The sequence below is a fragment of the Dromaius novaehollandiae genome, chromosome Z (genome assembly GCF_036370855.1).
Source record: "Dromaius novaehollandiae isolate bDroNov1 chromosome Z, bDroNov1.hap1, whole genome shotgun sequence".
Taxonomy (NCBI): Eukaryota; Metazoa; Chordata; class Aves; order Casuariiformes; family Dromaiidae; genus Dromaius; species Dromaius novaehollandiae.
In genome coordinates, this window is record NC_088132.1 from 41,343,626 (window position 1) to 41,370,638 (window position 27,013).

General features: G+C 37.3%; 1 protein-coding gene across 3 annotated transcripts in view; it reads right to left on the reverse strand.

The window, feature by feature from the left end:
• Positions 1-16,455: 16,455 nt before the first annotated feature.
• Positions 16,456-27,013, reverse strand: part of AP3S1 (adaptor related protein complex 3 subunit sigma 1) — a 31,406-nt gene continuing 20,848 nt past the window's right edge. Inside the window, exons 5-7 of one of the 3 annotated variants that reach the window (XM_064502445.1) lie at positions 26,496-26,603; positions 23,350-23,391; positions 17,080-17,108 (exon numbers count right to left, since the gene is read on the reverse strand). In XM_064502445.1, the coding sequence (XP_064358515.1) occupies positions 23,356-23,391; positions 26,496-26,603 (144 nt within the window). In that variant the 3' untranslated portion in view covers positions 17,080-17,108; positions 23,350-23,355. Of the gene's footprint in view, positions 20,782-23,349; positions 23,392-26,495; positions 26,604-27,013 lie in introns of all 3 variants that reach the window. The other 2 variants (XM_064502446.1, XM_064502444.1) reach the window with 2 other exon arrangements.

Below are 27,013 nucleotides of genomic sequence, written 5' to 3' on the forward strand. Positions count from 1 at the left end.
AGAAAGATGAGACAGATATCTGGTACTGAAAGTTCCAGCTCAGCTGACTGAAATTGTAAAAAATTGTAAGCAACTCATTCTTCTAAAGAGAAGAGTCAGTGCTCTCTAGTTTTTTTATAATATAACAGTTACTACAGTTTGAATTACAGAGTATATCTCTGTCTTGTGATTTTGGTCACAACACAAACCACTCATTCCTCATACACAATGTTTATGACATTGGTAGAAATCCAATGTCCCTAGAAGGACAACGCAGATACTCTTCCATATTGTCTGAATTATTTTGATGGCATGGGTCTATTGAGTAAATTTGTCCTGGACCAGTGATTAGCCTGAATCAGAAGCATATTTTATCCGTAAGTGTTTTAACAGTAAATGGAACAAATATTTTGTGAGCTGTAAGAAATGCTTATATAGTTTTGAATTTTTCAAATTAGTTATTTTAATTTGTTTCAATTGTATTTACTTGTGCTGAATAGCTTATACTTTTGGATCCAGTTAAAAAAGCCACTCTTTAAATATGCAGTCTTGTTTCTTGAGACTTAAATATAGGTGCTATAGCCACAAGAAGAAAGTTCTTCCAATGTGATCAATGTTAAAAGACCTCTTGGGAGTAATCTAATTACACCAGTTACAGTGATGTGGTTTATATAAGACATAGGAGTCATATTTTAAATCCCAGCAGCAAGCAGAAGAAAGGACATCAAATAAACCATTTCTTTATGTGAGGTTTTCATAATGACAGCAAAAAGGGAAAATGACATGAGAATGGGTGGAAATACACTCATACAAGAAGGATTTGGATGAGTATCTATGTAAGGATTAAAGCAATGCTCCTTTTCCTCAATAGATGAAGGTGTCTGGACAATAACTTATCCAACATGGTGGTAACATCACAACACCCATAAACACAGTCTCCCAAGTATGTTGGTCTATGCATTCATTTGAAAAAAATTCATTCATTCAATAGACTAGAGCTGGCATGGTTGAGTGGTGGAATAACACCGCCCTCTTAATTCAGTGACAGACAAAACTTTCAAAAGCCTGAATACATTTATGCAATCCTAAATAGTAGTCCATGTAGGAAGTGAGAGATATCTTTGATTGCTCTATTAAAGGGGACAACCATTTCAAGAAAAGCATCTGCACAGTGTGAATCAGATTCTACTCCTTTAAAACCATGTAATTAGGACGATGGAACTAAGAGCAGATACTAAGTCCATTTGCAAATGTATCCTCCAGCTCAGTTACACAGGAGGGCAGCCTTCTGGCTTTTATGCTAAACCTCATACCCATTAGATTATCCAGCTAGTAGATTATTCATTTTACTCCGTGTTTTTATATCACAACCATTATATGCCATCAGAATGTCTCAAATAGCTTGCAGTATACCTATCAACACTAAATAGCAGATACTCTTTATTAGTTATAGTCTCAGCATACTTTTACAAGGAAGAAGGTTTTTTCATTCTTCCCTTCTCATTTTGAACCTGTCGATCCGTTTCAGCCAATATGACAAAATCAGAAATCTCAAAGATATTTAATTACACATTTGCTAAGGAACTACAGAAAGGGAAAAAAATCCTACTGCTGTTCTTACTGAGGGCAAAGCTAGGGAAATAGCTATTACCAATTCCCAGGCACCAGGTGGCCAGTCGTTCAGCACACGAGCATCGGCTGACCCCTCAGCAGCTGGTGCGGGGTAGCTCACGAGCTCATTCCTATTTGCAGTTTGTTTCTCTCCCTTTGCTTGAGAAACAGAGCAGAAAAAGACAGGGGCACAGAGGCAAGCGCTGAATTGGAAATATTGACAGCACAGGAAGGTCTCTAGTTTCTGAGATGCAGGAGTCTTGGGAAGCTGGAAAGGAAAACAAGCTCCTTGCAGGCAGAGGTACTGGGTGACAGAGGACACGAAGCTGGAGGAAATCAGGCTTCATTAGTTCCACTGCTCATGGAATAACTTTCCTCTCTTCTATTTGATTTACCACATCTCAGCATGTTATGTTCAGGAAGACACATCCACTCAGATATTGGCTGTCGGGCTTTTGTTAACACTTAACCTGTGTTTCTTTCCTTAACGTCTCTAGTGATTCTCTCCTCCAGCATTGCCTTGCTCTGGAGGACTTGACTCTTGGAGGCCTAGCTCTCCGGATCCACTGGCAAAGAAGCTGGGCTGGGACTTCCAGGCAGCAGGAAGGCACTCCATTCCTTTTTTCTTGTTTTAAATCTTGTTCAAACTTTTTTTCTCCTAAACTCTAGAAGCCGACTCAGATAAGCTGGTACATGGAGATGCACAACTCCTGATCTTAAGACAGAGCCTCTTGCCAATACATTCTTCTACAACTGGGCAGACACCAGTTCTGCCTCTGCTTTAGGTAGAGATTTTTTTCTGTGTGAAGAGATAGCTTCAATTTAGACTGCTTCTCTAAGGACCTTTCTGTTTGGAGACAGAGACTGCTGCCTACAAAACCTTCTGGCCACTTTGGTCAAGCCTCTTTGGACAGTGCTTGGAGAGCACTTCTGCCTTCCATGGCCTCAAACCCCATACCTGGCTTCGTTGCCATATTATGACTCCTCCAACAAACTTCATTGCTGCCAGAAAGCTCTGATCTCATTACACTAACAGCACAAAGCTTTCCTATAGGTTGTATACTGGAGGAACATTTGGCCTTCCATTTGTATTACAGCACTAATCAATAAAAGAATTACCATCTAACCAAGGAAATGCACTGGATCTGCCTTACGTACAAGCAACCCTATAGATCAAATGCAAGGTGAGATCTCAGTCAAAACCATTCATAAAACCAAAACAAATCAAACAAATCATCATGTGGGAAAGGTTGTGGGACCTTCCTTGGCGAAGGCAGCTGTTGCTGGGTCTTCTTTTAGTAATGAGCAGAGAATGGCTGAAAGTCGGTTCAAAAGGGTGAAAGAACGTTAAAAGCAGAGATGCTAAGGTTCTTTATGAACCTGGACATACGGCAATAGTAGTTAGGTGCTCACAAGCATTTCAAAAAATACGGCCTTAGAGCCCCTCTTGTCTTTACACACACAGCCATATTTTAAAACACTTAAGAATGTTGTGTCTGTGGTTTTAAAATGATGCTCAGTTTGTTGTTGTTGAGGTTACCCTGGAGAGACCGTCAGGTTTGTTTTGATCATCCTTTGCCAGTCTTTGTTAATCTGTACACTCTTTAGAGCAGTTTGTGCGAACTGCAACATCCCAAGAGCCTTCCAGAATTACCTGGGTCCCAGAAGGACTGGACTGTCCAGAGTACGAGACGGCATGGAGCAACACTGGCACATTTAATCCCAGGGTTCAGACCCCTATCCTACTTTCAAGACCTTTCCTGAGACTTGGATAGCCCCTTAGTCCAGTTATATAAATATGCAGTTAAATAAAGCCTCATGTTTTGTTTAGGACTCACAGCAAGATCTAACTTTATATTTCTGTCATTCCCACCACAACAGGAAGCACTGAAGTGCAAGGATTTCAAGGACACTGCTTGGATCAGTCCTGCTCTCAGCCTCAGCAATATCAGTTGCAGGTTTTATGGTGCTCTTCTGAACATGCAGCTATTGGAGAGGCACTAACAGCTCCCACTGGTTCTGCATGCAACGCTGAAGGGTCGGCACTGCTCAAAGTTCAAATCTGTTTTTTATTAGAACACACCTAATTTCTGGAATCCACATTCTCCATGGCTGGTGCTCTGGTCTCCAGGTTTCCTGACACTATCGGTTCCTGCTACAGAACATAAAGGAAGGCAAAGCTTCAGGTGGTATAATTTGGCAAAGTCAATGAAGAGTCTGGCATGTAACCTCTCCCCCTACAGCCATCATAAACTAAATGAAGAGTTACAAGGATATAGAGGAGGATAAAAGTGTTACATAAACAAATCATGGTATCCATAAGGACAGGCATTCTTCTGTATAGCATGAGTTGTCATCTGAAATAAAGACTCCTCTCTATCTTTTGAAAATATTTAATTTTTGCTATTGCATTATACAGAAGACAAAAATGCTCCATTTGTACTAGTTTGAGATGTTACCTACAGAAACAATAATCTCTGTCGCAGTGGTTTTAATACAAGATAGATGAATGTGACAGATGTTGTGCATTTTCAACTGGAAGAAAATACATTCAAGTTAAATGGAGGTCAAATTTCTTGTGGTTGAACACATGAAGTAAACACAGAACATATTTTGTTTGTTTAGATTTTGGGGGAACAAACTGTTTTTATAGTGGTGTAGCACACTAAAGCACTGTAATGTACTGCATTTCAAAATCACATAAGGATAAAACAGAGAATGTACTAACATCCAATCAGACTCAATCACGAAAATTGGAAACAATTCTGAAAAATAAAACTCTTGAAAGAAATCACTTTTATTTTCTAAATCACAACATACAAATGAGGAAAAAAATTGCTTTGAATGATGATGTAGGCCTTCATATCACTAGGATCTAACAGTGAAAAGCAGTTTATCATGCATGAGTTTCTAATATGAGTCTCATTCAGATTGCTGATTTGAAATGGCTGCATGTGTAATATCCTGTCTTGCTAAACCTCACTAGCCTCCTCATGCTCCAGGTCTACGTGACACAATTGCCTTAATTCTCATACCTGTGTTATATTAGAAGAATGTATCATAAAAATAAAGATTGTATATCTTATTGAATATGCCTTTTTAAGGCTTTTTTTGATGTTTATTGCTAGTATTTCATAACTCTTACTAGTAAAACTAAAGACAATGGTATCTTAAGGCAATTGTTGTTCAGAAATGGTTAGTGGGACAGTCTGGAAACATTTTGCTGTTCTGAAAACTTTTCAAACTTCAAAAATTGTTCCCTATAGGGAAAAAAACAAGATTCTTCAAATTTCCCTGCCAAGTAACAGTAAACGAGAAGTTCAGAGCAGACAACAACCCTGTGCATAAGGGAGTCTCCTCTGGCAGGGCAGGGACTTGGTTCCTGGTTCCTTTCCATGCCAGCTGACTATCATTATCACAAGGGTATAAACACTGTAAAGTGGCTCTTTCTGGCTGATTCTAACCAGATGCAGCATCTCTGTACAGCTAACCAAAAAGCTACTCAATTCCAGGTTATCAGCACTCCACACAGAGGTGCTGCTTTGGGAGCTTCTTTAGCTTTAAGCAAAAATTGCATCCAACACTCAGCGTGTTCCAAGCGTGATCCAATTCCTGCCAACTCTGATCTACTCATTCAAAATTGTAGTTGCAACTAAGCATCATTTCCCAAAATCCTTATGTTGCAAAATTCCTAACCTGCTGTATTGATGCCTCACTCCCAAGATAAGCAGACTAGTTTGTTTTGACTCATAAATGGTTGCATTTGGGGAATTTAGATGTGGTAGGGAATTCCAAATTTTTAAAATAAACAACGATGTTGAGAGTGAAAATGCTAGCTTCCGTTTATGATCCACTGGAACAAAAGATGCATCTTCAAGATTTCTAGAAAAGGAAGAAGGTTAACTTTGAGTTTCAAGGATACAAATAAACACAGTGTGTTTTTAATTATATCAGTGAGTCACAGTAGAGTGTAAATTAATAGGATATAGGATTAATAGGATCTTTGTCTCTGCCTGAAATCGGTCAACCTCTTTCTTTCAAAGCAGTGGAGAGTATTCCAGTGTAGCCCAGCCTCATGTATACGCTGAGCAGGACTTCCACACTTTGCAAAAGCTCCTGAAAAAACACTGTGCTTTTCCATCCCAAAGAGCCTCCCACTTAACTGAGCAGTGGAGCTGAAAAGGGCTATATAAGTGTACTGAAGATGACCCAAAAGCCTCCCAGTCACACCTACTCAGACCATCGCAAACTCAAAAAACAGATGTAAAATCAAAAACATACTTTAAAAAAATCTTTTTTTCAAGGCTCATAATAAAAGGAATAGAAACGTGAAATTATTCAAACAAAACCCAAACTTCAAAACAGGGATCCAAGTATTACGGTCTTGATAACCTCTTATGAAACAACCTTCTGCAGGTGTTTACTGCTATTATTTCCTCATGGGTGTACCACTTTTCCTATCAGAAGTACACTTTAAAGAGCTATTGCACTACATCTCTAACTTTCTGGGTGTTTAACTTTTGTAAGATTCTGTTCATTAGGAAAACACAGGAAAAAAGAAGAGAAGTTTTCTAAGTTGGGAATTTCATGTGGGTATCTGTTTTGGGGGGATTTGGTTTTTTTTAAACTGCAGAGACACCATGGTAAATGATGTTTAATTATCACAGTTGTGTTTATTCCATCAATTGCCATCTAATGGTTGACCGTGTGTATGCTGCACGATCATACTGGCTAAACTGCCATACAAATAAGGCTATAGTTTATTCAGCTTAGACAAAGTACATTTTCATAGTTAGGAAAAGAGTTTAGAGAAATAGTAAGAAAAAAAGACTTGATTATACTTTTATTGATTTCCTGAGGCTACTCCTGCATAGTATTTTAGAAATTTCACAAGCTCACAAACTTCCAGTAGATCTCGGATCCTATTTTCCTCAGCAGGCACCAGCAATAACCCCTTGATCCCCTCCTTGGTTCATATTCCTCTCTCTGCTAGTCCCTCTACCCAAACAATTTCATAAGCAGAAAGGCACACCCCTTAAGCATAATATGCAATACCAGTTGATATTAAAACAATGTGTTAACAAAAACAGCACAATCATGACAATCTCACTCCAAACAAAAAGATTTTATGACCTTCATTTGGACTTGTATACTTTGCCAAATACACTTGCATAACTTACGCAAATTCTCTACCCTGAATAAAATTGGGTTTATTTTGGAGCAATTACTGTGTTCACAAAACAGATGTGATGTATTTATGGTGTTAAAATTTCTTCTATGCTGGAAAACTGTGTCCACCTGCAGAAGATATTTCAGAGCACTCTGAAGAAAAAAGTTCCCCCACAGTCCTCCCCAGGGGCTTTATACAACCTACACCATTAAATCAGTCTAACAGCTCTTCAACAAACTCACAGCCCTTCCTGATTTTCTCACCCGGCAGTCCTCCAGCAAACCCCACCCTGTGCAGCAGGAGTCTCCCAGTAGCATCTTGATTCTTACCTTCCCATCCTACATTCACCAGTTACCTTCCTGTTTTTCCTTCAGACATTTCTTCATACGCCCTCTGTGTATCTGTCCTCCTTCCCATGACTTTTCTCCACCCTCTCCATCTCTGTAACTTTCCTCTTCCCAAACTCCCCTCAAATCCCATTCTTTCCTTCCAGGAGACTCCATTTTTCAGTTTCTACTCCCATCCTAAAGTTTTCTCATTCTTTCCTTTGAATCCATGAGATTCTAATACTGTCTTTGTCAAAAACTGCCTCTTGCCCATTTTGCATGGCCACCCCAAAATCCATCTTTTCTCAACACAGCTCTCATAGTTTCTTCCTTCTTTCCACCTCCACTCTCTTTCCATCACCACCACAATTGTTTCACCCACAAGTGGGTCTTCTTACTGGAATAAGAAGTTGCATCAGCTATGTCTGCTCCCCATGCTTACTTCAGACCACTTTTGCTCTTACCTCTACCAAAGCGGAGAGATGCAACAGGCATGGAAGATGCTGCACAGGCCAGTCAAACTCATGATTTGCAGACTTCTAACTCTCAGGAAGCAAGCTAAATGTCCCCTTCTGCAGAAAAGCTGTAGTTACAGCTGCCTTGCCAGCTAAATGGGCAATCTGCAGCTCCATATATGTGCTGTGAGCCAGCAAATCAGAGGATCTGCATGGACATGAAGCTGTGCACCCCAGCTGTGCATCAGACCACTTACAAATCAATGCTCCACTTGAACTGCATCCCCAAAACTCCCACCCACTAAATCTTTGCTGAGAAGAATAAGAGCTCTACCAAAACTGAAGGCAGGGGATGGATTTTTACACTGAAACACAGAAACATTGGGGGGGTGGGGGGGGAAGAGAGCAATTTTGTCAACACAGAGGAAACATGGTGCAACAATTAACTTGGGACCAACATAAAAATCACATTATAATATATTTGCACCGGCCCAATGCTGAAACTCTATCTGCTAAACAATCTAACATTTGGTCATTAGTCAGTGAAACTCCCAAGCATTTGACATAATGTTTCAGTTTAATAAAATGATTACACATGTGGAAAGCCACTGGCAGCATATCTTCTGGTAATGGACTGCTTTCCTTTTCTTTGCTCTTTTCCCTAACTTGAAACATCCCCCATTCAGCCTCCCCACTGCTGCTCAGAGACAGCTCTGCTTTTGTCATCCACAGCAGGGTGGGTCTGCAGCCTGAGATCCCAGTAGCACAACTTTAGCCCTTGTAAAGCTGTCAGTGTTGCAGGGCTGTATGCAGTCCCCTTTGAAACTGGAAAGAAAGAGAGGGGAAACTCCATGACCAAACCACAAGAAACAGGCTCATATGTGCTGCACATTGCAGAGCTCACAGGAGGCTACAGTCTCCTTAACTCTTCTAATAAATCCAAGTTTGGTGCCAATGCTTTCCTTCTGTGTTAGCACTACAGCTAATGGAGATGTGATCCACACAATCAGCCTAGGAGGGAGAAATGTTTTCACTTTGCAAACTCGAAGTCATAACAACTCTCATACCCATTATCAATGCTAAGCCTTTCAAATGGTGCAATCTTCCCAATGCTAAGCCTTTCAAATGGTGCAGTCTTCCCAATATAACCTGCTGAGTATTTGGTTTTATCGTACTTTAGATAAAAGCTTGGATATTTGCAGCTAAATCTTCCTGACACTTTTCAGACAAGTCTCTAACTTTTCTGGGACCTCTAATATTGAATCTTTGTCTAAATATCCCATCAAACACTTTTCATCTGCCACTCAGCTTGAAGATTACTATGTATCTTCATCTGAACTGACACATACCTGCTATGTGGAATCTGATTACCAAAAAATGGTGTCAGGCAAGGCCAGTGGGAACAACAAGGAAGGGCATTTTACATTCCACAACTGCGTTCTCCTGAGAACAAGTACTAGTGTCACACTGCACATCAACCGGTGAATGGAAGTTATAAGCAGCTACAGTCAAAGTCAACTCTGACAGGAACATATGACAGCTGAATTGCTAAATGCATCTCTAAAGCATTAAACAACCTGTTACTTTTACTTTTGTTTTCAATCAAGTGACTTTGCATTGCTTATATATGTTTACATTTCAGTTCATAGAAATCCAAATAATATCTGAAAAATTTTTAAAAATGGATACCAAGCAAACATACTAGTTTTGGACTACTCTTCATACTTTTTGTGGGCAGGAGGGATATTTTGTCTTTCTTAGAAAACATGTATTACTTGGGAATCTCAGACTCTTGGCACTGACATTAACATATCCATTGAAATAACACATCTACCCTCTCCTTTTAGCCTGTCATTTACTGTAACAGTTGGCACTGCTAGGAGAGAGCTAGGGAAGAGAGGAATCTAAGGAACTTCACAATTACTACTATGTACCTTGAATATTCAGTCCGCCAGCAGCCCTATCAGCTGTTCTGTGTCAAAGACTGCACAAACATGGTATAAATAATTTCTTACATTTAGGAACAGTTTTAATGCTATGTAACAACTTATTAAGAAACAGCAAGTTTCCTCTTTTCTCATATTCAAGTCCATTTGCTTCCTTCTTGTGTTTTTCTCTGTTACTCCTCCTTCCTCATCATTCATGCCAGCTTTAGACATAAGAGGAAATTCTTGTCAGAAAAAGTAAAATTAGATCAACTAGCAACGGTCAGAAGACAGACACATACTTTGGAAGCAGTTTAGAGCTTCTTGCTTTTGTCTTTACCTGTCAAAGATCTGTTTTTGCAAAGGTTTGTCCATTTTTATATCAGTTATCAGTTAATATAATGAATGATTTTATAATTCTGCCACACTTTTATTCTTAGGCTATAACATAACCCATTTAGCTGCTGCTTCTTTTACAACCTTCCTTATGCTTAAATTCCTTCTGATCTTTCGGGTAGCACTCTTTCTAAACTGTTCTACAAATTATCAATTTCTTTTCACCCAAACCTTCTGCATATTTCCCTCCTGGAAAACCTAAGTGAGATTAGATCCATCAGGCATGCTTGTGAAAGAATGAATTTAAAATAATGTCTTCATGCATGATGCAAAGCCCTACTGAGCTACCACCTTACCACCTTGTCTTCCTACACCCTTTTACCTCCCTTACTCTTCTCTTGAATACGAATATATAGTAAACTGCAATCTAACTTAAATTACAAAGGTACTACAGTGACATTAGACTACCTAAAAGGGCTATAATAGATTCCTATGACCTGAAATTTCCACGGCCAAGAGGGCTCATACACTGTGGGAATACTTTTTAGCTTTTGCAATCTATTTCACTGATGCCAGAAGGGAATAATAAGCACTAACCATTTCTTACCCTGCTACAGATTTCCTGGGTGACTCAGTTGTAAAATGCTTTGGCTATTCCTACCAGCTCTGATGGTTTGCTCCTGAAGATTATCTCAGTGATAGCATCTCAGGCTCAAGAGCTGCAAATCAGGCCTTTCTGGTAACTTCACATCACCAAGAAGAACTGTAACACCACATGCAGCTTCCTCAGACAACCAGTCCCGTACTACAAACTTGCATGGTACCTTCTGGCAAGATGTTCTCATGTTAACCTTATCCCTCTCCTGTCCACACATGACTCCAGCATGCAAGTCTATGTAAGGGCTCCTCCCTAACCATGTTTATCTGCCAGTGTTTCAAAGCAAGTGGGGAAAACCTGCACCAGGATGCAAATGCCTCTGCTAACATCTTTCCATATTGCTTCCCAGGGCAATTGCATCTTGCATTAGCACACAACACCCTGCAGAGGGCTGGCAGCCAGGGTGTGTCCTGGGCTTTGCCAGAGAAACTCCAGTTTTGCTTTTCTCTATGTACTTGTACAGACCATCTGCTCAAAAACGGTGGGATTGGCCAGGTTATCCTTTGATGAAAAAGGTGAAGCAAAGATGCAGATGCTGTTTACGATGGATACCAAAGGCAGAAGTTTGTCAGACACACACAGAGCACTGATCATGCAAGCATCCCGCCACACACACTGTCCATGCAGGTACCTTGCAGATAACTGAAGCTCTGAGATCTGACTTAGCTCCCACAGCAACTTTGGTGGCCGAGTGCTGAAAATCACATCAGAAGAGGGTCCGTGGAGTGGTCTGAGAACCAAAAGGAAACAAGATGACCACGCCCAAGCATCTTGATGACCCATCCACACAACTTACAGTCACCGCTACTGGCCTGCCTTTAGCTCCAGCTTTGGTGACACATTTATGGTCCTGTTCAGAGAGCTCACAGTGGAATACACTCCTAGCCCAGTTCTGTCGGCTGGCCTGGCAGCACAGCTGACCCAGAAAGGGGGACCCCTTTGTGCTGCTGAGTTTCCAAAGAGCCAGAATGGGCAGAAAAGCAGTGGAATATGGCACAAGCACATCTGTCACCTCACCTCAAAACCTCTAGCACTCTAGCTACAAGGGTACCCAGACTGTACACAGTGACACAACTGGACCCCAGGGTCCTCCCCACCTGGGCCCCGCTGTCACGTCACTCCTAACACTCCACAAGGTGAAAAGCTTACATAGGCAAGAAACCTGGCTGCCACACAGCCATGACAGTGTACCCGCCACTCCAGTTCTACCTATGAAATTAGGGTAACAACATTACCTTACCTCAAAAAGCATTTTGAGGTAAACAGTAAACGTTAAGAATTGCAAGGTGCTCATATATGCATATGATTTCCTTAAAGGAAGAGATGAAGACATTTAAAATTTGTGTTATGATAATTATATAAATATATGACAAAGATAATATTATTTTAAAAACTGTTCAGCCTTCATTGTTTCTAGCAGTACTTGGTTGCTTTCCTTACTCTCAGTAAAGTGATAACTGCTTTGTGCAAAAGTTGAGAAATATATTTTGTCCAAGATCTATGCTCTGTTTTTCTTTAGCAGAATTACAAATAGACAATGATTTTTTGTGACATTTTAATCTCCAATTTCACCCAATAGCTTACATTTTGCATATGCTGGAATTCAGTTTCAAGCAACTTTATTATATAACCCTTACAAAATTAGCAAGCTCCCCTTTGGCTGTCAGAGTAGGACTAACTAAAATCTATGATTGTTTTAGCATTTATTGGAATGTGCTACTAGAAAGAAGAGGTCAAACATGCTCACAGGAAGGCAGGGCCAATTTAAGCTTCCGGCTTGAACCTGTCTCTCGCGTGCAACAAGTGACCCCCTCCTCCACCCAGTCCTGTCAGGCAGGATGAATCAGAGCAGCAACATCTGTTTTAGAGAAGGAATTTCTGATACACATTTAATGTGTTATAAATATTTGCTCTTCCCCCAAAATATATTTGAAATGGCAACTCACTATTCAGGAAGAGAGGGGAGTACACTGACACAGTACCTGTTCTGACTGCACTGTCACCACTGCAGACAGCATTCTCTAATCATTCTACAAGACAGTCCTCTTATAGGGACAGATTTAAAAAAAAAAAAAAAAAAAAAAAAAAAAGATTTGTCAGCAGTAATCATTACTCATCTCACTGGGAAAACTGACTGCACTGTTTTAAATGGCAAGTTTACTGAGAACCTTCAATCAGCTTACGAATTTGTACCCTTTCTGCCCTTTCTTCCATTTGTTTGGAAGGATCCATTCCATGAGAAGGAAGAAAATCATCTCTCCTCTCCACATGAGCCTTAACAGAAAGTCCTGTTCTCCCAAAAGGGAAAGTCTTTCCTCTCAAGTACTGAAAGAGAAGGTCTGTACTAGAGAAGAGAATTTTTCTTCTCAAAGAAGGGAAAAAAAAAAAAAAAAAGTTACTCGCCAGAAGCTGCTGCTATAGACTCAAAAGATCTAATCTTCTCCCTGTTACTAAGTTTCACATTAGAGACCTCCAAATTTTAAGGGTATAATTCATAGTGAGAGAGAATGATCAGTCATGGGACTGAGACAAGTAATCTGAACAGCCCCTAACATCCAAGCATCCAGCTTGCTTTCTAAGGGCACCTCCTCCTGCCCCCCAGGACACAAACAAGTGCAGGATATGTTGATCTTGCAGAAGAATATTGAGAGAAGTAACTACCTGTGATGATGGAGAACCTCTGACACTACTAAAAGATGTGTCTTGGGGAAAGGCAGTAAAAATGAATTAGATAAGGCACCCGGAATATTTAATCAGCCATTTGTATTAATGTTACAGAGTCTCCTTAAAAAGTATCTCTATGCATGATTCATCAGGAACTATCAAGAAGTTGTACAGACAACACTTATTATAGTTAAGTTGCTATGAACACATGAAAAAGTTGCTCCCAGGAAGCGTAGCTTGTATTAAAAATGTCATTAGCAGAGGACAATTGAACTGAGTAGGAAAGAAAACCTAATGTAGAAAACCAACACACATGGAATTAATAATCTCAGATACTGCTTAGTAACATTTCATTTGCAATTCTCAGAAATGATCAGAGTTAGTAAAAGCATAAAGAAAAAATGTGGAGTAATTACAGGGGAAAGAAGAAAACTGAAGAATCTGAAAAAATAACTTTCAATAATTCATCTGCACATACTGGCACCCTGATGAACTTCACTTAAAAGACAGTACTGTGGAGATAGAGTATTGCAAGTTAGTTGCTTGGCTTCTGCAGCCAAAAGATGACTCAGGATGACCTCTTCTCCTCCTCCTAAACAATAGCTAGTGCAAAGACTGATGTTAAATATATTAAGCTTTCTTTTCTTGGGGTTACAAAGGCATAAACAGATTTTGAAATTTATAATCAAGAGCTTAATCCTTTGCTTTGCAAGTCTACAACTTATTTCCATTTTAAATCCTAAGCAATACTGTAAGAAAATACAGAAGACCTAAGAAAAACAGTTCAAAAAGCACATCATTTTCATGAAGGTGACAAATACAAGCACATTAGCCTTGGGGAAACTCTGATTACCTGCAACACAAGGGAAGGCCTGGAAAGTCAAGAGTAAGGATGGAATTTCTATCAATCAAGGATCCCATTTTCCTGCAGCTGGCTTTGGTTAGGGACCAGTAGTGTCACATGTCACAGTAAGAGGCTAAAACCTCCCCTGGCAGACTGATGGTAGTCCAACAGTAGCTCTCCTTGGGCAAGGGAAGAGACAGGTTCAGCTACAAGGAGGACTCCCATGGTCTCACACCATCTGTTTTTCTTTAAGAATATACTATTACCATTTGGTTTTTCTGTACTGAACCTCTTGTGTGTGTACTTACGTGTGAATTTCTCTTTGAAAGGACTGCAGCTTTACTGTCAAAATCTGATTGAGAATTTCTTCCCATCTAAGTGGTTTCTTAAATAAGGAAGCTTCCTAGTCACAGCCCTGCATTAAAGATCTGGTGGCCAGTCACAAGCAGAGAAGCTTCCTGAAAGGTTTGGTGTCTATGGAAGAGCTGTCCAGAGAAGATGAATTGATTCCTGCAGAAACAATGGTATCAGGTAGAAGCAAGGTAGTACAAGCAATGGAAGCTCAAAATATGGTTATGAAATATTAGATTTGTACATTTTTTATATATAAACATATAAAAAGCTTTAAAATACAAGTTCTCATATAATTGCTAAGAGCTAAGTTCTAGCTCCCTAAAATTAATGAAAGTCTGACCATTGACATAAAAGGTCAGAAGTTCATCTGAAATATGCTTCATGTCAAGATGTTTCTCTGAAGGATTTCAGAAAACATGCAATTAAATGAACCCAGAAAGATTTCACTGTAATGAATTAAAAACATTGCAACTATACGACTAAATTATGAGCTTACAAGTCTGAAAATGAACTGACCAAAAAACAGAGGACTTGGAGGAATCCCTGAAATTATGAGTTCTTCTCACAAATAGCTAGAACACTGTAGGTCAGAGTACCAGAAGTTTCAAAATTTCCTATTTATCCTTATGCAACAGCACTGAGTAAATCCCCTCAGAGGGGACAGTGTGGAAAACTTTCAACATCTGTACTCTGAATATCTCATGCTCTTTGTGTTAAGCAGAGACACAAAAGTTGGCAAAAGCAGGTGAAATTATAACAGTTCCAGATTTGTACTAGCTAAGCGAGCTTGTAAATACTAAAGAATACCACACTTAATTTGGGGGGGTGGGGAGGGAGAAAAATTGCATGTTTCAATCTCAATTTTTTTCACTGGAGGCAAGAAAGTGACAATTTTCTACAATTTTCTACTTGAACCTCACCTGGAATTTCTCAAGGCCTCACACTAGGGAAGCTAATTTGAAAGAATAAACTGTCTTTTCAAGAGGCATAGAGGAAGCAATTCTATTTTCAAAAGCATTTACAAAATATTCAGTGTTACTTGATGCTTAATAAATGTAACAAGAGCAAGTGAAAGATAGATCTAAGTCCCACTTCATTTTTTAAAATACATTTAAACTTCCTGCATAGTATTAGATTTTCCACTTCAAAATTAATCTCTCTCTCTCTCTCAAAAGCCTCTCTCAGAAATGCCCTCAAAAGGCACCTATGGCAGTTATTACAGATCAAACCAGGAAGGATAAATTTGGAATCAGATCACGTATGTGGTATGTCTTAACTGTCATTCAACCAAAAGGAAAACAACGCTTTGCTTGCATCAAATCCAAACTTCTAAAGCAACACAGGATCTGTCAGATCAGTCCTGAAATGTCTTTGATAAAACATTCCTGCATTGTCATATATAGTTATATTTGCATACTTTAGTGGAGAAGAAAAGTTTATTTTATGAAAAAGAATTCTTAAATATCCCAATGATATTTTTATTTTTCATTTTTAAAGTCTTGTACATCACACAGAGCTTAAAAGCATGATTTTATAAAAAAAAAATCATTGTCTTCCCCCATTCCTTTTCTATTTTTTTTTAAATCACAGAAGAGTTTAGAAGAGCTGAGCAACTTACACAGGGGTGACAGCACTTAGGGCATCAGAGGCCTCAGCAATACTGGGTATCACATAAATCTAATTCTCAAAGTAGAGGACCTCAAATGATACCAGGCACAGAAGTCCTATTAAAGTTTCATCATTTATCCTTCCAGAGTGCTTTTCTGTTCCACATTACCTGATACACTTATTCACAGTTCTGAGCTGCCTAATTTTCTCTGCCCCATTCTGTATTTCCTACAACACAGCAACTGCAGAGACCCTTTTTGGTCCCCTCTCTCCCCAAAGCAAAGTCAGACATCATGGAAAGTCCACCAGATGGTATGAGCATCTTCTCAACATCTATATGTAAACAAAAGTTATCAGATCTTCAATAAAGGCATTTTTTTCCTCAAAATAATAATGAATAGCTTTTGTGAGAAATGTGAAGAGCCAGTATGTTCAACACAATACGCCAGTGTAATTCTTTCAGAGATTAAAATACAACACTAATGCTTGCTACAATAGTACTTTATATATAGTCAGTTGGCTCAATCAATAGGAAAAAGTGATTTATTGCAAAGAGTAGATTTCAGACAAACAGGTATATAGAAGTCCAGTTTGTAATGATTTTATTCAGACAAAACAAAAGGTTTAATGTTTTCATGCAACATTTGCGCTTGAATCTTAAATAATTATGACAAACAGCAGAAGTAGTTAAGGAATGCACTAATTATAGACCTTAGTGAATATACAAAAACCTCAACATTATAGGTTATACAAAGTAAAGAACATCTTAAATACTTTCCCAAAATACTGCAGCAGCCGAGACACAGTGATATGCCTTACAAGGGCATAGGAATGTAATTTAGAAATCACACGGGAACTACCCATTTCCTTTAATTTCACTGAGCAAGACAAAAGCAACATTCAACTCCACACAGATTTTTCACATGATATCTATACAGTACCTTGAGTTTTATCCAAATAGTAAAAGTTAGACATGTCATTTATTTAGTAAACAATTATGTGGTAAACCTCTATTACGCTTTTCCTTGTTTTTACCTGGAGTAGCCATGTTATTTAAAAGAGGGCAGGTTTGGCACTTTTATACTGATGTCACCAATATTAATATTTCTTGGGATCTCTGGCAGATTCATATTCTTTACAGCAGAAACAGCCCGAGCTGGAGCTCCTGCTAAACCAGCCTGTATATAAAGTGAAGAAGAAAAACACAAGTCAGGCAAAGTTGGTTACAAGAAGAATCGCTAGCAGTTACACAGACAACTAACTTTTAAAGTAATTCCATGGTTACACAATTAGAAAGACCAGATGATAATTTTGTTTGGAATGAAATGGGTTATTTGGAAATATTAAACCAGAAAGAGAAAACAGTTCACACATTTCTTTTTCTTTGGTGAAACATGTAATGTCAACTTGATGGAAAAGTATGCAGGGAGGAATAGGGGGTTTATCCAAAAGTATGCAATATGCAGGTTATAAATCGGAGGTATTTAAAGGCCAATATGCTGTCTTTGTCTCCTACCTATTCTAAAAGCTTACATGGTACACAGCTGACTAACTTTGGTTAAAAATTCAGAAAAAGTTACTGATTATCAGCTGAACCATATTACTTATCTAAATGCATGCAAATATGAGGTAATTCAAGATGGCTTAGTCTGAATTGAAAAGGCTAAACACCTTGCATTTGTGGGTGATAAAGAGCTTGCAGAAAGATTACTACTACAGACCAACTGAAGTGCAATAATCCATTATCCCATAGTATCTACATATGAGCTAACATATCTACAAGGCCCTAGGCACACTAGAACATTACATAACAACCTGGTTATGCCAAACTGAACATTAAAGTACCTATTCTGTGTTAAATTCCTCTGCTGGAGTCTCTCTCTACATTTAAAGCCACAGCTCTGTTGTATACATACATAAATTTAACAATACAGAAATTTGTTTTTGCCACTGATTTCCACTGAGTTCTGCCTTTCAGATAAAATAACTGTCAAGTTTACATATTAGGGTTTATTACTGAAATGCTAACAAAAATGATTTGAAACGCAGAAGTCTGAAGACATACAGAACGTGATCTTTTCCTACTGCGACTGAAGTACAGTTTTTCAAAACTTTGTTGCTTTAAGGGCTGTTTAAAAAAAAGCCAAATAATTAAGTTGTTACTGTATTTGCTACTACATAGAAGAACTGGCATTCATTATAAAGGCAGTGTTTCTCCTAAAATTTCAGATTCGCTAAATGTATTTAGAATTGCCTGGATGGCTTTATTTCAGGCTTGCCTCACAACAACAAAAATGCAAAAAGCTTCTTTGTTCTTGCTGAAAAAAATGTATTTTAAAAGCCTGGAAAGGTTTGAAAACAAAACCTATATTTTGCAGAAAAATATATCATATTCCCAATTCTATGAATATATGGAAAAAAACATGTACTTTTTATTTTGATGTTTTAAAAGTAGCATAAAAAAATTGCAAAAAAATCACAAAAGTAATTTTCAGAACTGTGTGGCATCTTGTGGACCCAGCAAAAAATAATAACCTATAAGAAACAAAGTAACATGCTAAGAACTTGGTCTAACAAACAAAAGACTAAACCTGTAGAAATGGAAGATCTTTCACTGCAAGAGTATTAAGGAGTGAAGAAATCAGTGCATACACAGATAAAATAATTCTGAGAAAGCAATACAGCAAGACAAAAGGAGAACTAACTTCTGAAGAAGTTTGTGATTCATAGCCAATTATTAAATACTGTTTGTCAGTAACTGCTGCTCAAAGTATGACTTTTTCAGATTCATGAGTTCTACTGAAATTCATTGCAATTAAAGGACGTAATTACACTGAGGAGTACATTTGACTTCTGTCATATCAACTTGTACTAATGTTCAAAAGCAGACAGACACTCAACGTACTCATAACATAACAATGCCAGTTTTTGAAAACCATTCTTGCTTTTACTGCTCTTTCATGAGAAATAAACATAACGTCTAATTAACATAAGGTTTCCACTTAAAATCCTACCTACTGTTTTACTCTAAATATGTATAGATTCTCCTCCCTTCAAAAACGCCCATAGTCAAAATTGTTTAAAGTTTCTGTTTTTGAACTAACCTCCTTACATCATGTGGAAAGGCTAAAGCATCATAAATCCCTAGACTTTAGTCACAGGAGGATTCCTAGGACCAGGAACAGACACCAGAAAGCCAGGAGTCATCTGTTATTACGTCCCCCGTGCCAAACACTTCTATATGAGACATGCCAAAGGTAGGAAAGGCACGTGGGGAGAGAGCAGAAAGCTCAGGAAATCATAAACCTCTAAGGCAACCATGTAATTTGCTGTCACTTGGGCCACTGACATAATCAAAATTACCGGTTTGCAGAGACCCAGTGTAACCAAATAAAAGGGTGTAAAAAAGTATTTTTAAAGCATCTTTTTCCTTGGCTTGTCTTCACGCCACCAACAGTATCAGGTCATTTACTTCATGAAAGGACTGGAATTGAAAGAGCCTTTGAAGAGGAAAGCCTGGACCTAACATTACCAATACTGAAAAAAATGCAAACGTCCCAAGTCTGCAATCCTAAATCTGTAATATCTTGAAAAAGCAGCATTAGACACCACAATCTTTTTTTTTTTTTTTTTTTTTTTTTTTTTTTTTTTTTTTTTGCTATTTACACTTTCAAAAATAGCATAGAAGATATGATGCTGCTAGACATTGCCCTTTTACGTTTGTGAATTCTGAAATATCCATTTTAAACCATGAGGTAACTTTCAATGAAGTTTTATCGGATAAGAAAATAAATGCATTTCCTCTCTAACTTGGTTCTGTCATTTAAATTCTAGAGTCAGTAACTGGAGGGGAAAAAAAATCCTTTGAGAAAAACCAGAGTGGAGCATGTAAACTGTTTTCCACAGAGAAGGTGAAAATACTAATAAAGTAGTAACAAAAGCAATGAATTATACAATTTAGAACTTAAACAATGGGAAACCAGAAAAATATTGTAAGTGATGGACATGGTCCACACAAACAGGCATGGCTGGCAATTTAAGAGAGATGCCTTCTAGGTGACTAGGATGGAGATTCCTTAGCCTAGTTTAACGAAAGTTAATTATTTTTAATAGACATATAAAAGCTTTAGTATAGCTGGTCATTATTTTTACCTACCTGCAGCTATCCTCTTTACACAGACATACAGTCCCTGCCTCCCGCCCCAATGGCATAGGATACAATGGAGACACAATTGAGAATTATTTAAAATACCACAACTGACATAACCGTTGCCCTTCCACCCCCTTATACAACTACAATTTCCAACAGTCACTTTCCATTAGGACCACTCTGGAACAGGATCAGCAAAGATCCCTGACAAAAGTACTATGACACTCCAGGTTACCTCTTTTTTGCCAGCAGGATTTTCTTTTGCTATCGTATACTGGAGTAGAGATGCATTTTGAAACTATTGCACTCTCTTCTCCTGTAATTCTCCATATTAAGTGGTCTTGTGATTCAGTGTATACATAATGACATAGCAGAGTGCTATTTATCACAATTAATGTCATAGCCCTATAAAGCACGATACAGTCATACAGTACTTAGAGCAAACAGTTTGCAACAAAATGTCTAATAAAATGCCTGAAAAATACTCAAACTTCAAAACTGGGTAACTAGTAAAAGTTATTTTTAATGTTACTATATCTTAGTGCCTTTGCATTACCTTTTAGCATGTCAAACAGTAAAATGGTATGCAGTCCTGCCATTTATCATTTCTTTTACAGAAAGTAAGCGACATTCAAAAAGACAAAGGTACTACAAGAAATATTTCCAGTCCAGTGTCCTCTTAAGCAGTTTTCAACAAGTACCTGATGAAAGAGCCATCACTGTAACATTGCACTGGATAAGTTTCAACTGCTCTCATTATCAAATAATTCAGCAGGTAAGTTGGTGAGGTGCAAAGAAAAAACTTTCACTTAAAGAAAAAACAAAAACACATGTAGCAAGCTTTAAACATGCAGTGAATGATGAATATTCACAGCAAGCAAATGACTTAAGCAAGTGAAAATGAAACTTCTCAGACATTCATGAAATTTCAGAAATACAGTACGAATTGCATACAGCTGGTATTACAAAGAGCCAATACACCATATTTTTGCCACAGCTGCTTTGTATTCTCAATTTCATTTGTTATTGAAGGTTGTACTTTAATCTTGAAACACTGTATTTTAATAGTTTAGCTTCAGTTACTGCAAATGCTTGTAAACATGATTATATACTTTTAGAGGGAATGAGCAGTGCCACGTAAGCAAAACAACAACGCTATTTTAAAGATCGAAATAGACACATTTAATAGCAAAACTTTCATTCTACTGGTCCTAATCTATCAAGTGAGAAATACGAACTGTTGCTAGTTTACTAGGTCATTATTTACTACGGAAATCACTCTTCTTCTTTCTAATCATCACCTTTCCTCATAATGCCCCACTGACATGTTATATGAAGGTGACCCCAGAAACACTGACTTTCAGATTATTAGGAAAAAGTATTGCAGATCACAAATTTAGTTAATATGCATATTGCTTTTTTTGCTCTACAAATAGAGAAAAAGATTCACACTGACATTGCAAACAGCTTTACATAGAACTAGCTATCATTAAAATAGAGGTATAAAAACACACAGCCTACTGGAAAACGAAATAATGAATTTTTGCAAAATAAAGCACTCTTTTCCAGATATACTGGAGGCACTAGGATCTCTCTGCTGCTGGTGTTTCATACCAACCTTTCTTTCCAGAACAAGTATGATTTCAAAGCAGCAGGGTTATGAAAGAATGAAAGGATGCAATACATAATATAAAGGAATGATTATGTCCCCTGCTTATGAGGTTAAATAAATGAACATAATTAGAGAAAAAACAAAATGAAGTCTGCAAGTATATCAAAATGAGGCCAAACAGATAAGAAGACTTAAGACGTACTCTTAGAAATTTTAAGCACCTGAATCACAAAGAGAGTAATGGATGGGAATGATTAATTGTTTGTTTGTTTGTTTTTCATTGCCAGACCCAAAAATAAAACAGAACATCTGTGAGCAGAACAGAAAAAAAAGCTTTGTTCAAATAAATAAAAAAATAAACTGAAACCAAGCTCCCTACTCTTACAATGAAATATGGATATATTACAAGTGTTGACATACTAGGTAGAAGAAGGTTATTCGCTTGATTTTCTTCATGCGCTATAACATGCTGCAAATTTAGGTAAAATGTTTTATACTAGCCAAAAATATTTTTGGACTAATGCTTTAGAACTCAGTGCTATTAAATCTAATTACAGTTATATTTGCTAAATGTTAAAGGTATTACATACTTTATCTTAGAAAGATCATGCAAAAAGCCAACAGCAAAGCTATTTGTAAATAAAATAAAATAAACTTCATCTGCTTAAGATTCCAGCTATTTAAAATACCTGTAGTTTGAATACACAGATACTTAAAATGAGTAGCAATGAATTTTGAAATAGTGTAATTAACATTACTGAAATTCAAACTGTTGAGCTCAACTGAATGTTTCAAATGGCAAACAGGGGCATAACAACCATAAACTGAACTTCAAATATGCATTTTCCTCCTCCTCTTTCAGTTCCCTGTTCATATTCACATTCAGTGACTGCGGTTACCGAGATCTCTCTTAAAGCAAAATCCAGTGATCCAGATTGCAAGGGCAGCAAATGTACATTTGAAGTTTAGTATGTGCTGACTGCCCTTCTCATTTGGTTATGTTTGATACAATTACAGAGTTGGAAGATCACTGTTAACACTTCTACATAATCTTCACGAAGCACACTAATTTTATTGCATAGGTATAAAACTATTAAGGTTTGTTTTTTTTTTAAGTTTTGTTCACCTGCAACTTATTCTGAAACTTCATTTCTCTTTGCAAGCAGGTAGAAGTTCTTTATTTATCTGAAATACCAAGTTGTGAAGCAGGAGAGTTCATATTACGCATTTTAAATTATCAAGGACAAAACACTCCTGGTCGTGAAGTTATTCCTACTACATCACCACATCATATTTTGCTATCTGTGTGTTCAAGTTTTGTTCAGATTAGTTTGGAAGATTTTTTTTTCTTAAGTCCATACAAGTTCATATTTCTTTATTACTTAAACAATGATATAAAGAAAAGTTAAATTCTAAAATGCAGGAAGAGAAATAAAATAAAAATATGATGTCAATGGAAAGCTAGTAAAATACACTATAGCCAAGAAAAAGATGAGGCAACTACAAGAAGAAACTAGCACAAAAAGTAGGCTACAAGGACTAGTATGGGTATTTTAACACACAATTTTTGAGTCTGGCCTACATAATTTATTGCCTTTGACATCATTTTGCTTTCCCTTTTTGTTAAAAGTACATTTTTTCTCAAAGTCAGCAATACCTGTGTCTACCTGTCCTGTCTGGGAGACTGAAAGATAAAGGTCTGTAAGAGAGAAGAATGGAAAGAGCTAGAAAAGATCAGGAGGTTCGGAAAAAGTGAGGTCCAACTTAAAGTCTAAATCACACGCAGTCGAACACTCCAAATAGAAAAGAGGTAGCCCAAGTTTACCTATAAAACTTTCAGCAGCTCTAGATAAAAACCCCAATGCCCCCTCTCCCCAAAATTCCCTCCCTTAATCATGACGAACCTTTGGGTTTAGGAGGATTCACCAGAAAACCATTTACAGACAAACACTAAACTGTAAAGGCAGGGAAATGCATTAAAAACAACATTTCAAGGTGGAAACAAGACTTCTTTTGTAGCCAGTCCAAGCAACAGAAGAGCTGAATCAGAAATCAAAGCTAGGGACTCTGCCAATATAATTTAAAACATTAATCTTTGCTGAAAACAAAGTCTTTGAAACTAATAATGTTACTCAAATATTTGTGAATTAAATACATTTGATCTTCTTTGCTAAATTCCAATTGAAAGTCTGTTTAGAAACCTAGTAGTATAACTGACCATATACTTGATGTCAAATGACTACGTTTTACACATTAAGAGATAGTCATGTAGATACACTACAAAATTTAAATCACTTCTGAAAATGTAGCTAATTCATAATTTCATTAGATTCATCATTTCAGCTATAAAAGAAAATGCAATTCAACCTTAGCACAGCTACTTTAGGGATGCAAGAATCATAACTGAGGTCTAAGAGGCCAAGAATACTAAAACTTGAGAGCTGTGGCATATGCGGCAGTCCTATGAACTACAGGCTATATTAATAACAATTTCTGAATTTTTGTACTAATTTATTCTTTCTTTTGATTAGAAGTGGTTGAAAACTAAGAAGATCCACTAGTTTTGATTTCTTAGTGTCCTCCATTCAAAACAAATTAAGTTATTACTCCTTTTGATTTACGCAAGCTGGATACGTTTGTATCTTGAAAATACATGTTCAGGAAAGATGTTGAAAGACTTACAGTTTTGATCAAAAAAGACAAAAGGAAAAGAAATAGCAATCTAGACATTTCTGAGCATATATGTGTAACACGATTAATGATCTGAGTAAACGTTTACCAGGTATTGTGAAATATTTAAGTATTACAGTAACTGAAATTTGAATGAAACCATCACTGAACTCAAAAAATGTATTTGTGGTGAGCAGATTATGAAATGTTCTACTCCATCCCAGTCACCAAGTGTTTTAATTTAGCACTGCTACTTCTTTACTTTCTATAACTTGTTGCTGAATCTAAAATAATGAATTGCTATTTGCCTTGTATATGGCTATAAACTCTATATGCTCTTTTATGTTTTCTATCACCTAATTCTATACTAAAGGCATCTTACAAGAAAGAATGACTTACAGATGAATAATGGGAAACAGCAAGTATTGTGGCTGACTACCCTGAATTGATGGGTTTCAGATGACTGGTCAGAGGCTGGTCTACAGTTGATTTCATAACAATTAACATAATTAAGAATAAATACCTTAATTAAATGCTTTTAGGTAAAACTGATATGAGCCTAGTATAACATATATCATAGCTGCTTAATTATTTCAGCTTTGGGGACTTTAGATTACCCTTGCACCAAATAAGGAAAATATACGTATACACAGGCTATTCAAATATAGCCATAATTTACAAGAATACCACCAAATATTCATCTCTATGACCAACAGCTCATTCTGAGTTTGTGAAAAATGTTAAAATGAACATTTTGGATATCTTCATAACCTACAATACAATCCTTCTGGATATCTACTGCCATGCATGATATTATCATACATAGCTTTTTCCTGTTTTTCACGCAGTGCTGTCCTGTTCCTAGATAGGGTTTGGAAGTCGTGTGAAATGGACAACTACACGTATTAAAAGACTCGGGGTGGTGCAGTGTCAGATTGCAGAATTAGGAGAACAGTGTACATCAAATGACAAAAAAAGCTAAAGAATTCATTTCTCTCTTGGTTTGGTAGATACATTTAACATATAGATACATTTAAGTTATAACTAGGAAGTTCTCAGTATCTTCCCCTCATTTAGTTCACATTTATGCCACCTGCAATATTTCACTCCACCTAGCTGACCTCAGCTTTAGAAATAGTCCCAATTCTGCCAGTTTGTTTACAAATTTGAATAATAACAATAAGCTTCCCAAAATAGATGATGTATTCTCTAGAATTACTGGGTCTCATCAACAAGAATCAATCACAGACTTAGCTAAGACGTACTAGCAGTATATTGGCTAACAAGACAAGTCTGAAGATATTAAAGAAATGGTAATATTTTCTGCCACAGCTGAAGTAGTTCCAAAAGTAGTTCTTAACTTATTCCGAGTTTCTTTCCTAAACACAAGTTCAACAATATTAAAGACAAGCATTTTAATATCCAGATTTGCAAAATCCAAAGCTTGACATGAAATTACACAGCTATCTTATTCACTGAAAAGGAGATTCCCACGAGTTATGAAAGTATCCCTTGCTCAGACTGATACGGGCACATACAAAATATGATCTTCCCATCTGAATATGCTCACCTGAAGACCAAATGTTCATATTGCCAAAATGGCAGAATTCATATTTCTTGAAAGGGATTAAGACAGGCTTTAATTCTATCACATGTCCATTTCACTCCAATTTATTATTTTGTGCAGCAGGATTACTGCAACACTGAACACACTACCATTTATTTCAGGTGCTAGAAACATACTAGCAGACAGGAATATGTAATATATACACTTCAGTTCTTACCTAATTTCATTTAAATTTTATACTCACTAGTGGGTTCCAGCATAAAAAAATGCACTAGAAATAAAAGGCTTTCTGTAAGAGATACTTACAGAACTATAGATGCACCCCAATAGCAATGACATGCACTGCTATTAGGTAAAAACAGCAAAACTAATCAGCTACCCTTCTAAGCAATTATTGCACATGATAAAAGGCACCACATACTAATCTAACTATATATTGCCAATTTTTAGCATTATAAACAAGCAGCCATATATAGGATGGTATTAGAGGACAAACGGCGTTATATAGAGTGCACTTATTATGATTGTATTTTTAGACCAGACACTACACAGTGCTTCACTCTTACCTCAGATTTCTCCAGTTTATTTTGTGCATCAATTTGAGTGACAATTTCATTCATGTTGGTCTCCAAAACCATTCCACCCATGACCATTTCAGCCAATATATTATGGACCTAAAAGAGATCACAAGGAAATTTAAAAATGCAAAATGTCATAAACACATCTAGACACTGATTCATCAACCCAGAAACACATACTCTATCAATCACTTAAACTTAACAATTTATTTAGAATTATTTGAGTACAAAGCTCATAAGAACTTGATGTTTATTTCTCCAGTATTTTTGCTCATAGCCCTGTTACAATCTCACCAGCTTTGCTTGTCAGTGCTAGAAGAAACTTTAGCATCCATCTTTTTTTTAGTGGCTGCTTTCTCTCCAAGGACTATCAACAAGAGTTCTAATTAGCATCCATAGTAGTAATACCTCTAAGGAGCAAGTTCTGTGAGATTAAGCAAATTACTCACAAGTAGACATGTAAAAACAACTTTGGGGTAGAGCTGTGAAGGAACAGACACACTGCG